This window comes from Coccinella septempunctata, chromosome 4, assembly GCF_907165205.1.
Source record: "Coccinella septempunctata chromosome 4, icCocSept1.1, whole genome shotgun sequence".
Lineage (NCBI taxonomy): Eukaryota > Metazoa > Arthropoda > Insecta > Coleoptera > Coccinellidae > Coccinella > Coccinella septempunctata.
This window is the reverse complement of record NC_058192.1, coordinates 13,231,490-13,243,729: the sequence shown is the minus strand read 5'-3', so window position 1 is coordinate 13,243,729 and position 12,240 is coordinate 13,231,490. Positions and strand designations below refer to the sequence as shown.

Sequence of the window (12,240 nt, the reverse complement as noted above, 5' to 3'; positions counted from 1 at the left end):
CGTGATATATGTAAAACTTTGAAAAATGCTACCATTAATTATACGTTTTCATTCGAATACTGAAGGCCGACTTATCATCAGAATCTTTCATTCCTTCAAGACCAAAGATTATAGACTACTATTACTATTAAGACTACTCAAAGACATTCTTTTGAGTAGTTTCAGGTTCCTTGAAAAACAATTGGTGAATGCGCTAAAGAATAATCGGTAGAATATTTTTTTTACATATAACAGCTTTTTATTAAATCGGATATCAGTTTGATATACTTTTAATGGTTAATTTTGTCAGTTATCGGCAATTATTCATCAATTTCCGGAAGATTTATTTTTATAATTGTGTTTGAGGAGGAATATAGACGTACATATTAAAAAACTTTATTTCTGGTTGGTTGAACTCAAATGGTATCACATTCATCTACAATAATTAGGAGGAAATGGGGAAATACAAAAGAAATAAGTACCAATTCCAACTCCTTTCAAACATAAAACTTTAACGCAAACTTGAATTAACCTTGAGATTAAAGCAGGTGCGATCCCAACTGCTTAATACTTCCATCTCTTTTTAACCTCATAAGTTACGTTCGTCATCTCTCTCATCTCCGCTGAAACAGCTGTCGAGCCTCATCTACGCTACCGGCACAACCGAAATTAAGGCGCATTGCTTCACAAAAGAAAACACTCAGATAAGCCATGTGCTAGTACCATAACAAAGAATTACTCACGTTTGAATTGATAAACTATTAATTGTTCCTAGACGATACCAAATTCTAGTGATAATCATTCAGAAAGTATTGCTCGGTAGTTTTAGTTAGTAAGTTTGAATTGTCATTAGTGCAAGAGATCAAATAATGTTGGACAATTTGTTGGTGAATATCAAGAATCATGCCAACAACCTTGGAGATACTTTGAAGTCGAAATCAAGAAAGATATCTTCCAATTTCAACGCATTCAAGTATCATATAAGAAATAAAAGCAGGTCCACATATTACACAATTACAAGGAAGGAGGAAAACGAATATTACAATGATTACTTGTCTCCAAGAGCTTATTCAATGACAACTTTCAGTGTAAACGATAGTTACAATATGAATTACGAAAATGAGTGGTTTCCGATACCGCTTTCTTTGGAAGACAGCAACAGTATTGTTGATCGTTTCATTAAAGTTATTTCTGTGAACGATACTAGTGATGTAGGTTACTCTCACTGTTTATAGTGACATATCCTTTCACAAACTTTTTATTTTACAGAGGAGGACAGATAGGGAGGAGATCAGAAGAAGACTTGCTATGGGACCAGAGGATGACTATTATTCTGATCGACCAGGGAGAAAGCCTAGTCTCCAAGCACGATTGCAAAGTGGTGAGTTAATTTCCATCAAATCAGTTTGTTCACTAAACGAGTAGTTAGAAAACAGTTTTTTGGCAATATCAATAAATTACTTCAAGTATTTTTTTATCAGGTATGAATCTGCAGATTTGTTTTATGAATGAAGCTTTGTCTGACACAGAAAGTCCTAGCTCTGATTCAGAATGTCCTCTAACTAATCCAAAGCAGCCTAAAGCTCAGAATAAAAATGTTAAAGAAGAAAAGACAACAGTACCCCCACAAAGGCCAGCTACTCTTTCTATTGGGGAGCCATTACATCAAGCACATCATGAACCTACATGTGAAAATGATTTCTTCACCAAACAAGCTAGATTACAGACTGAAGCCAGAATGGCACTTGCTCAAGCCAAAGAAATGGCCAGGATGCAGATGGAGGTGAGGTATTACAGTTATTATCCGGTTTCAATGAAATTTAATTCTTATCTTCCAGATCGAAAAACAGAGACAGAAAAAAAGCCCCATAACTGAAATGGTAAGGCATAGCTTGGAAAAAGTAGGCATTCCATTTCCAGAGGATAAAAGGAGATTATCTCGACAAATTCTGACAGAAATGAATGTAGCTCAGCTACAGGTTATCGTGAATGATCTGCATACCCAAATCGAAACACTCAATGAGAATTTGGTTAAATTCTTGATGCATCGGGATGACTTACACATGGAACAAGATTCAATGCTTGTGGACATTGAAGATTTAACCAGATACTTGTAAGTAGTTATTTTCAGTCTTCTCTCATAATACTTATTATTTTTTCAAATTTACAGGAGTGCCAAAGAACAAATATTGAAAGATCAAACTGGACCTGCATCGAATAATAATGCGACCCCGCCCTCTCCAGCTCCATCTTCCCCCTTAACTGTTTTAAATAACAGTGTTAAGCCACATTTACACAGGATAGCCAGTTTAGTCAAGAAATAACTGAATTCTCAGTGTCACTGTATCTGTACATAAAAATTCTTTTGAGTTATTGGCTGATGTGGAAAGTAAGTAAAATTGTAGGCTCTATAATCGTTATTTAGTCTGAAAAATCGCAACCCTACAGGTGATTCGAATATTATACGTAAACTTATGTGTAAAATAGGAACCAAAAATTATGACTAGTGTGTAGGATTTCTATTTTAATATGTATTGTAATTGTTCCTTATTTTCTCTTGCCTTGAAAAAATGCGAATTATCCGAGTATGTCCTGAAAAACCACTTTAAGTTTATTCCTTGTCTGATGAATTGTGTGTTCAGGTTTTCTATGTGGATTTTCAGCTACCTACTTCTCATCAAAATCTTGAGAAAAAATTTCCATGATTTTATCCATAAGAAACAACAGTATTTAATAGCTCTCTTTTCGGTAATGGTTCTTCAAAGAATTGTTCCTAAATTTTGAGGATGAAAGAATCAAGCATTTTCTCTTTAATGGAGTTTAATGTTGGGCATGTAATGTGCGTGTGATGATGCGTGATATTTTTTTTCAACATATCCTTGTATGTATATCATTTTCTCATAATGGGTAGTGAATAATTTGTACATAGTTTTTGAAAATAATTGTGATGCTTGCAAATGTTTGTGTTCCTTTTCCCTTTTCGATATTTAATGTCTGATAGAATAAAGAGTGACAATAAATATGGCCACTTTTCAGAGAAATTTATGGATAATAGAAAAGAGTAGCCCCTTTGCAACTGGAATCATAATAGCTGGTTTCCAGTTAGGTACTGTATACTCCGGGGCTTGGAGAGCACTGTCATCAGTGAAAATTCTAGGTTATTTTGGGGCAAGCAGATTTTTAACCTCTAAGAAAAGCGTTGCCTCCCCCACGTAACCAATAGAAACCAGCGATTTTCGTTTAAGAGTGCCCTATATGACAAGTTTGACGTTTCGTAACTGTCAGTGCGTCAAGCCCCGGAAATTCGTTGGTTGCTTCAGAGGAAAACGGCCAGGGAGCGGTCTAAATTGGCTCCTGGGGGAAAGCCCTTTATTGCAAAGCTTGCATTTCAAAATCATCCTGCTACCCATGAATTTTCTATCAAAATTTTGACTTCCTATCTCTTTTAAATGGAGACAGATGTAATTAACATTCAAAGACATTTTTTGATTAACATTTTTTTTAAATTGGAAATCAAAGTGAAAAATTTTCAAGGCGTCCATGTTGTTTCCCAGTAAATGATATTTCGGAGAGAAGTTATTCAGGATCTTTTACGATTTCTTTGAAGTTTGGCCTATTTTCAATATCAAATAAATGGAATAAAAGATACTCAAATGGTCTACTTGCCAGAGTTTGCTACTGTTTTTCAACTTCAGACTCAATATTGTATAGAGAACTTCATGTCTCTAGAACAAAAATAAAACTCAATTAAAAGCATGCAAAAGGATTATGATGAGTTTGTCGCTCAGATAGCATCGCCTAGTTTTAGCTAATAATCATATCTCTAATTAGTTCTATACGTTTTCATCTGTACTTGACAGATTTTTTGGCTATTTTGATTGATTGGTCGCTTATCACTTTTAATATCTATCATCTCTGATACAGAATTCTACACTTTCTTGGAAGGAATTAAAATATTACAAAGGTGTACACCAAAGAAAGTTTCTAATAGAAATAACTGATATTCGAACTGAAAAAAAATTACAAATCCTAATTTACTTTCCAGTGATGTACATTTGTTCACTTCATCATATGGTCTACACCAGAATATGGAAAATTGAATTGTATATTTGATTGATGAATCAAAATAGCTTAAAATCTGTTGGTTGTATATTCCCAAAGGCATTCACTGGTAGACACCAATTTGTATTATAATGACTGAAGCTTTTACTGTAAATAAAACGTAATTTTAAAAGTGATGTATGAACTCTGAATATCTTGGCTTAAGAGTTGATATGTTAGTGAAATGTTTGAGATATATACACTATTTTGGTCTATTTGAAGAATTAGATGACTTTTTGCCATGTGTAGAATCTTAGATTATATTCTGAATCAGCTTATTTTTGGTAACATAGAAATTGATGGTACTTAATCGTGATGTGACATATTCTTCTTGAGTTCCCTGTCCATTGATGTAAGCCGTTTGAAAAAACTCAATGCTCATTTCTTTGAAATAATGAAAAATATGCTCAAAAGTTTATATCAGTGCAGCTGACGAATACAAAAGTCATTGAATAGGAATATGCTACAAAATCCAGCCGAGAAGTTATCAAAATAATAAAAATAAAATTTTCTGAATTCCATCTTGGAATGAACTATCTCGAATTTTCCTTGATATTGTTCATAAGTCTAATGATCTGATGAAGTTTCCTCAAATTTTAGTTTTGAAAAATATGATTTTAAAATTTGAACTTTCTGAATGTTAGGGATTCGGATCGCTTTCTATTACGTAACCAATTTTGTTGTATTTTGTGCCATAAGGTTCTTGATTTACACTAACATATTCTTTATATTATTTATTTTGAAGAAGACTGCACTTGTATCCAAAGATGTTATTCCAAATATACTAAACTTCCTCGAAATAAAACAAATTAGTCCACTATAAAATGTAATTTATTAAAACAAACAATTCATCACCTTAGATTATACAGAGCTTGAATAAATTATGAAATGAATGTTTTTTTATTCTCTTTCCACTTTCAGAAATTCGTAACTTCTCACTTAATATATCACAGGGCAATATACATAAATTTCCAAATCGATCAACTAATGCAAAAGAAACAACCCATTTTGTTGAATGATTCTGAAATTCTCCGAAAACAAAATAAAACAAATGAATAGTATGGTTATATTTTACAAGAAAAAATCATATAATTTTTTCACAAAATTACTTTCTTTTTTGACCACCTCCTCCGGCCAAAAGGACAGCAATTCGTATAAAGATGTTTAATGTGTCCATGTATATGGAGAGACACCTGAAAAGAATCCTCTTGTGAATAAGAAATTCGAAACTTTCAATGTAGACCTTGACAACAAATAACTTACGAATTAATTGGATCATACGGTCTTGCACCATACATGTCAGGGGCTGTAGTGTATCTTTCAGCCTGGGCCACGATTCTTTGAGTATCATAAAGTAAAAATCCAGAGAATAGAATAAGTCCACCATACAATGAAATAGAGTACAGTCCTGCTCCCAAAGCGCTCATAGGGGAGAAGAACATACTTCCAATTGAAGACACAAAAACAACACCAAGGCCCATAGCCAAAGGTCCTCCCATGTAGAGAAACTTCTCACTTGGAGCACAGACCTGAATTAAAAATAATTGATGAAAATTCTGGCAAATGTTAAGAACACCACGTTTCATAAAGCTTGATCAGGATATCAATGCTTGTTTGAAATATTCATGTCCATCTATTTTTAATCCATAATTGATTTATGATCAAAACTTTGTGAAATCAGTACAATCTCGTAATTCTCCTTCAAAGTCACTTACTGCAATTGCACTCAATCCACCCACAACACCAGCCGTATACCAGGCAGCTCTTATCAAAAGTGGGCCACCCATAAAGCATAAAGGAGCTAATACAGCTCCCATTGTTGCTGTATGAAGCACCCAAGCTAATTGTTTAACTCCTAGCCCACTGGTATAAGGTATACTTTGGCATAATATACCAGTTCCTACCATCGCTCCCATACTTATTAGAATACCCTAAAATATAATAAGATTTAATGATCTTCTCTAAGCAAATATTTGGCAAACCTTTGACAAAATCCCTACTGACCATAAAACCTCCTCTAGTAACCAACTTCATAATAGTTGGAGATCTAAATGCTGCCATAGCACTTGCTGCTGTTATAAAAACAGAACCTCCAAAATACATGTAAGTAGCTTTTACTCGATCTCTAACATATTGTGGCCATACACTGAAATGTAATGAAAATAATATTTTTCTAATACTATGAAGACTTTAGAACTTACGTCGCATTATCTATAATGCTTGCTCCACTTGAAAGGCCCAATCCATAGTAACAAAGCGCCCCCACGCCCAACACTGAAGCTCCAGCTAAAGCTCCTGCTCCAATTGCGAATGCTGTTTGGAATAAAAATTGTTACAGACTCATCTGCATTTCATAAAATTTAAAACGTACGTTTTCCTGTAGTGGGTTGCATAACCCTTTCTTTCAATGTGGCCCTACGTGCAGCCGCCCTAGCTGCAGCATCCTTTCCTTCGGAAGCATACAATCGGACCATTGTTTGATTCTTTGGTACATTTCTAGCGTAGTGTAATTTTTGAAGAGAGCCAAGTGTTTGGAATGTGGGCCCCCTGCACATTCTGGTGATCATCATTGATGCCATTATGAGGAGATGATGTTTTTCGGGAAATTCTAGAAGAATTTATTGAGGTTAACTTAGGCAATATTGCAATATTTTCCGAAACTTTGTAATAATTGCCTAGATTAATTTAGACTTACCGCTGAAATGACAACTTATCAATTTGAGTGACTGAATTTACAACAATTACAACAATATAATGAATTAATTGATATGATCCAAGACACTTTCTAGTAACTTCGTCTTATTTCTTATTCAAATTTCGTTTGACATTGTTTTGACATAATAAATGTAGCAGTCCAGTATCGGCAAAAATTAAAATTAACGTTCCTCTGTAAAAAATCAGGTTCGGCTCTCGGGATGACTTGAAATATTTATTATGTTATTCCATCATATTTTTCTTTGTGTTCACTTTTGAGTAATTTTTTGATCGATTTCACTCGTCCGCGTCCTTTTATACACTAATTTATAGTTTTCAATAATTGAATAATCTCATAGAAATTAAATGTCTAATATTTCTGTTGGTATGTTTTATTTATTGCATAACAGTTCTTAAAAAAAATTATACTTTTAGTCACATCATCGATTTACATACTGTACATAATAAATAATCAACTTTTATATTTCCCAAGAGAATCATCATAGGTACAGAAACGAGAGTCTAAAGAAAAACTGTTTGAAAGGTTAACAAAAGAATACGGGTCATTATTGTCCATAGAAAAAATTCACAATCCTATCATTCAAGATACAATATATATTTGATAGAAATTCAAAGATAAATTAAGACATTGCAAGTATTCAATATTACATAAGGAAAGTATGTCTATATAAAACAATATATAAAAATAGAAACAAGAGTAATTTACAACAGGATCAATAGGGCACTCTTACAAATTGTCAAAATCCTTGGTTACCCAAGGGCAGGCAATGCATTTTTCAGAAACTTCTAATCGAAGTGGCCTCTACTTGATAGAACCTAGAACCTATGTTCGTGAGCGTTTGCCTGCTACAAAATATATAATTTTCAACCAGGCCATATTAGCTTTTGACCGAAATTAAGAGTAAATACACTTATGAAAAAAGGCACATAGAAGGTGATCGAGTAGTCAAAAAAGGACCATTCTCAATTCGTTTCAACTAACTCTTAATAATAACCAGTAACATGATTCAATTCATGTGAATATCACAAGTAAATATTGAAACACCCAATTAGTCATAATCGCAAAAGTTCGAAAAACAACTTCTCCAATCTGAGATACATATCAGTCTATCACTTCACAGTCCACCTACATAATAAAAAATGTTTTCAGCACTTGTCAGAAGTCCTTATATTTTTTTGCTTGAAATATTCTGGAGCAACTTCCATCAACCAATCACTTTCCATTGTGGTCAATCCTCTTAAAAAACACTTGGATGTCTGAACTATTTCTGTAAAAAGAACTAGTGTGTTCGAAGTTCCATGAAGCACTGAACTAGGATGTATCCAAGCTTTTTGCTTCTTGTGCAGCTGTAAATAAACAATCATTGCAAATGGTGATCATTATAACATTTGTTTTAAGATAATTCCCAACAACTAAGAGAATAGGAAATTGAAAGACAATATAATGGTCAGAAGGAATGTGAGCTTGTTAACAAAGAAACTTACCGTTGAATAATGTCGGTCTCTGATGTTGAACTCTGCTACATTCATGAATAGACCAGCCAAAAGACTCTTTCTTAGAAGCTTCAACTGGTTACTGCACGAATTGATCTCGATATTACATTTCCTACAAATCTCCTTCAACTGAGTTCTGACGTCTTTAACATATAACATATTCCTTAGGTTGAGAAAATGTTCATGGCACCACGCTTTCTTATTACTTTTTCCCGCATTGGAAAACTCCCTAAATATATTTATCAACGTTAAAAGGTCACCTTCTGTTGAATGAAATTTTTGCCGAACTGCTTGTGCTTGTTCTTTCCTTGTGGTCGGATTAAGCAACACTGATTCAGCACTAAGGAAGGAGACTGCTGTTAAAGCTTCTGCAACACATCCAAACTTTTCAGCCGCCAATATAATTTTAGTGAATTTTGGGTCCAATGGGAATTTTGTCATTTTTTGCCCAATTTCAGTCAACTTGCCAGATTCAACATCCTCTACAGCTCCTAATAACTTCAACTCTTCAAAGGCAGCATCGAGAGCTTCTTCAGATGGTTTACTCATGAAATCAAACTTTTTGGCATGAACACCAAGCGCTAGAAGTTGCAGAACCACTGAAGTAAGATTTGCCCTTTGAATTTCTGGTTCAGTCGACATAGACATGCTTTCAAATTGGGATCTGGTATATAGACGATAACAGTAACCCTCAGAATCACGACCTGCTCTTCCTAATCGTTGCCAAGCTTGCTCTTGGGATATCCTTTGTACTTTAAGCATCTCAAGACCAGTGGATGGGTGGAAAGACCTGCAGGAAAATGCATAATTAGATTAACTAATTATATATTATTTTCCCTCCAATGAAACTCAAAAGGAGAATCAAAGGTTATGTTAGAAAATTATTTTCATAAGACTGGTAAAACTGAATGTTAATTCTTGATGAATAAGAATGAAACCTCTTTAAAAAAAAACAGTGAAATAAGGGGATCAAAACATTTGATGTACCTGACTTTAACCATGCCGCTATCAATAATGTAGCGAATTCCACTAATGGTAATACTTGTTTCAGCAATGTTAGTACTGATAATAACTTTTCTATGTCCCTCAGGGACTGACTGAAATACACTCAGCTGCTGCGCTGAAGCCTGAGCTGCATATAGGGTGAAAACTTTAACTGGTGGTCCTTCAACATCTGGATCTTTGGCTAAAATTCTTATCTGTTGTGCTGCTGTTTCAATCTCCTCTTGACCAGTTAAAAATATTAATACGTCATAACTAAAAGAAAATAATTGATGTAAAAGACTGATTTTTATTCTTTCAATATGTCATCTTACTCAGGTGGTGCCTCTCTATGTATTTTGAAGAAAGTAGATACACATGTAGTAGGGTAGTCATCATTTGGGTTGCTCATATAAAATAAAGTAACTGGATAAGTCCTCCCTTCTATATACACTGACTTACAGTTATTGAAATATGAAGTAAAACTTTCTACGTCAATAGTAGCTGACATAATGAGAATCTAAAAGCAAAATTCATGTATAAATAAAACTAAAATTACTAAAATTAAAATTATTACCTTCAAGGGTGTGATATTCCTTTCTTTTCTTTTTTTTTGAGCCTCTTTGACAATACCAAATAAAACATCTGTGTGTATAGTCCGTTCATGAGCTTCATCTAATATAATAAAGGTATAATTCATTAGAAGTTTATCAAACATAGCTTCCCTGAGTAACATTCCATCAGTCATATATTTAATTTTAGTTCTTGCAGAAGTTTTATCTTCAAATCTTACTGTATATCCTACTGTCTCACCAACTTCCATCTGAAATTGTAAAACATAAAAAAAATTCAATGTTTGTTTCACAAACAACTTACACTTTGACAATTTTCCTGGGCCACTCTTTTAGCTAAACTGATCGCAGCAACTCTTCTAGGTTGAGTGACTGCAATACAACCATTTTCTTCCAGCCTAGCAGAATGTATGTATTGAGGAATTTGGGTTGTTTTACCACAACCTGTTTCGGCGACAATTACAAGTGTGTCATTGGATTTTATGAGACCCAACAATCTATTTCTATTTGCAAATATAGGTAATTTTCTTCTCTGTTCAAATAAGTTTATCTTAGGTTTACCAAATTTGATGTTATTACTGGTCCCATTTAGATTGATACCATTTGATCCATTGGTGTTCCCATTTGAATGTGACGAACTTGTGATAGTACAGGGCTTATCAGAAACAGTAGTTAGTTTCAATTTTTTAGGTGGTGGTGATCCACCATTAGTTTTATTGATATTGAAAATAATGGACGGCTTATTTTTCAGCTGGAATTTTGAAACATTTGGTTTGATTTTATTATTCGTAGCACCTCGATTATAAACGGATTCTTCCTCATCCATATTTGTAGTTTGTTGTTTCAATGTTACACGTGTATTCAACAATATCGAGATATATGAAATATTGGAAATATTTCTGTCACTGTGTTTTCATTCAACGCATTCACTACATTTGATTCAACTGAGAAAAAATTGTCACAATAATTATGGAGCCTAATAAATATCGAACAAGTAAACACTTCCAGTCACCACTTTTTGTAACATATTTTGAATTTCAATTTTTAGGTTATTTTCGTCCAATCATAGAAGGAAATACCAAAAGAGTCCTTCTTTTTCTCCGATTCTTTTTATCTTGTTTATTGACCTTCATAAACAAGGCTTTTACATTGAAATTGGAAGACCATCAACATAAAATTAATTACGAAGAGAAATCGCAAATTAAAGAAAAAATTCAGATTTTCTAGTTCATATTTTGTTTTCCTTTCAAAATTATTTCAGACAAACCTGTAACTGAAAACATATACGATGAAGTTTTCATCATTCAATAACTAGTAGTAAAAAATGAATTAAAATAATTAAAACACTAGGATAAATAACATTACAGTAAAATAAACAAATCATTCGTGAAAATACATTCTTCGTCAGGGAAACCAAAACGTTCCGTTCTTCAATTATTCGATTTCTCTAACCGTCAGTTCACTTATTATATACTTTACTGGGTTTTTACTGTTGAGCGTTCAAACAATCCCATATTTATCACAATATGTGATATGTGGGGAGGCCTACCCCAGACGCGGCGCTCTTTTTGAGGGAGTAAATGAAGATATTTTGAAATTTTTTGTGTGTGGTGTATGTCCTAAAACACAATTTAAAATTATTGTCATATGGACAGGGTGTTCGAAAACAAAGATATAGACCAAAGTAACACCATCTATTTGACCTCAAAAATGGAATGTCCAGCTCAGGTTATGATCATAGATTAACTTCATTTCATTTAATCTATAGTTATGATGAGTTTCTTCAGATTACTTTATAGCTCAGAAGCACCCTTTACGAGATAATGGCGAAAAATCGAAAATATGGAGTTTTTATTAAATAGCAATTAATGAAGAAACTAGTTACGTCAGCAATACAGACAGAATTTTTTCGAGTAGACAAGTTGGCTACCCCTACATATGAAAGAAAATTTCAACTCTGGAATATACAGAGTCATCATAATTAATTCTCAAACATCATCTACAAATAATCGTCGAAAACTTTCTTATTTCAATTGGCACACCCGGTATTTCTATATCTCGTTGTGCGTAAAAATTAATTTCGAAACTATCCTCATAAAATTTTCCTACATCTAAACCTGATAGTTTCTGAGCAATTTTCAATTTTTGATTCGAAACTAGTAAACCATTTTCGCCATTATCTCGTAAATGGTCCTTCTAAGGTGTAAAGTGATCTGAAAAAATCATCATAATTTGAGCTTGCCATTCCATTTTTGAAGTCAAATACAGAGTGTTACATTTAAAAAGTGCAACTTTGGTCTATATATCTTTGTTTTCGAAGACCCCGTATGTATGACAATAATTTTAAATTGTGCATTTGAACACCCTACACACACCACAAGAAAAGATTTTCAAAATA

The 12,240-nt window shown here is 33.4% G+C and overlaps 3 protein-coding genes across 5 annotated transcripts in view; 1 reads left to right on the top strand and 2 right to left on the bottom strand.

Moving 5' to 3' along the window:
- LOC123312405 (general transcriptional corepressor trfA) overlaps window positions 1–4,973 on the top strand; it is a 55,488-nt gene extending 50,515 nt beyond the window's left edge. For 2 of the 3 annotated variants that reach the window (XM_044896803.1, XM_044896802.1), the window contains exons 6-9: window positions 1,249–1,360; window positions 1,461–1,762; window positions 1,818–2,092; window positions 2,150–4,973. In XM_044896803.1, the coding sequence (XP_044752738.1) occupies window positions 1,249–1,360; window positions 1,461–1,762; window positions 1,818–2,092; window positions 2,150–2,303 (843 nt within the window). In that variant the 3' untranslated portion in view covers window positions 2,304–4,973. The remainder of the gene's footprint in view (window positions 1–1,248; window positions 1,361–1,460; window positions 1,763–1,817; window positions 2,093–2,149) is intronic. The other variant, XR_006537621.1, reaches the window with a different exon arrangement.
- On the bottom strand, window positions 4,894–6,937 carry LOC123312408 (growth hormone-inducible transmembrane protein-like). The gene is made up of 7 exons (XM_044896805.1): window positions 6,776–6,937; window positions 6,452–6,688; window positions 6,282–6,393; window positions 6,085–6,226; window positions 5,796–6,011; window positions 5,344–5,609; window positions 4,894–5,273 (listed from the first exon to the last, which is right to left on the bottom strand). Exons 2-7 carry the CDS (start codon window positions 6,657–6,659, stop codon window positions 5,186–5,188), a joined length of 1,032 nt encoding a protein of 343 aa, XP_044752740.1. The 5' UTR covers window positions 6,660–6,688; window positions 6,776–6,937; the 3' UTR covers window positions 4,894–5,185.
- Window positions 6,938–7,150: 213 nt separating this feature from the next.
- Window positions 7,151–10,894, bottom strand: LOC123312406 (ATP-dependent RNA helicase DHX33-like). Its single transcript, XM_044896804.1, has 6 exons — window positions 10,147–10,894; window positions 9,848–10,093; window positions 9,606–9,790; window positions 9,277–9,546; window positions 8,281–9,079; window positions 7,151–8,142 (listed from the first exon to the last, which is right to left on the bottom strand). Exons 1-6 carry the CDS (start codon window positions 10,666–10,668, stop codon window positions 7,942–7,944), a joined length of 2,223 nt encoding a protein of 740 aa, XP_044752739.1. The 5' UTR covers window positions 10,669–10,894; the 3' UTR covers window positions 7,151–7,941.
- Window positions 10,895–12,240: the final 1,346 nt, after the last annotated feature.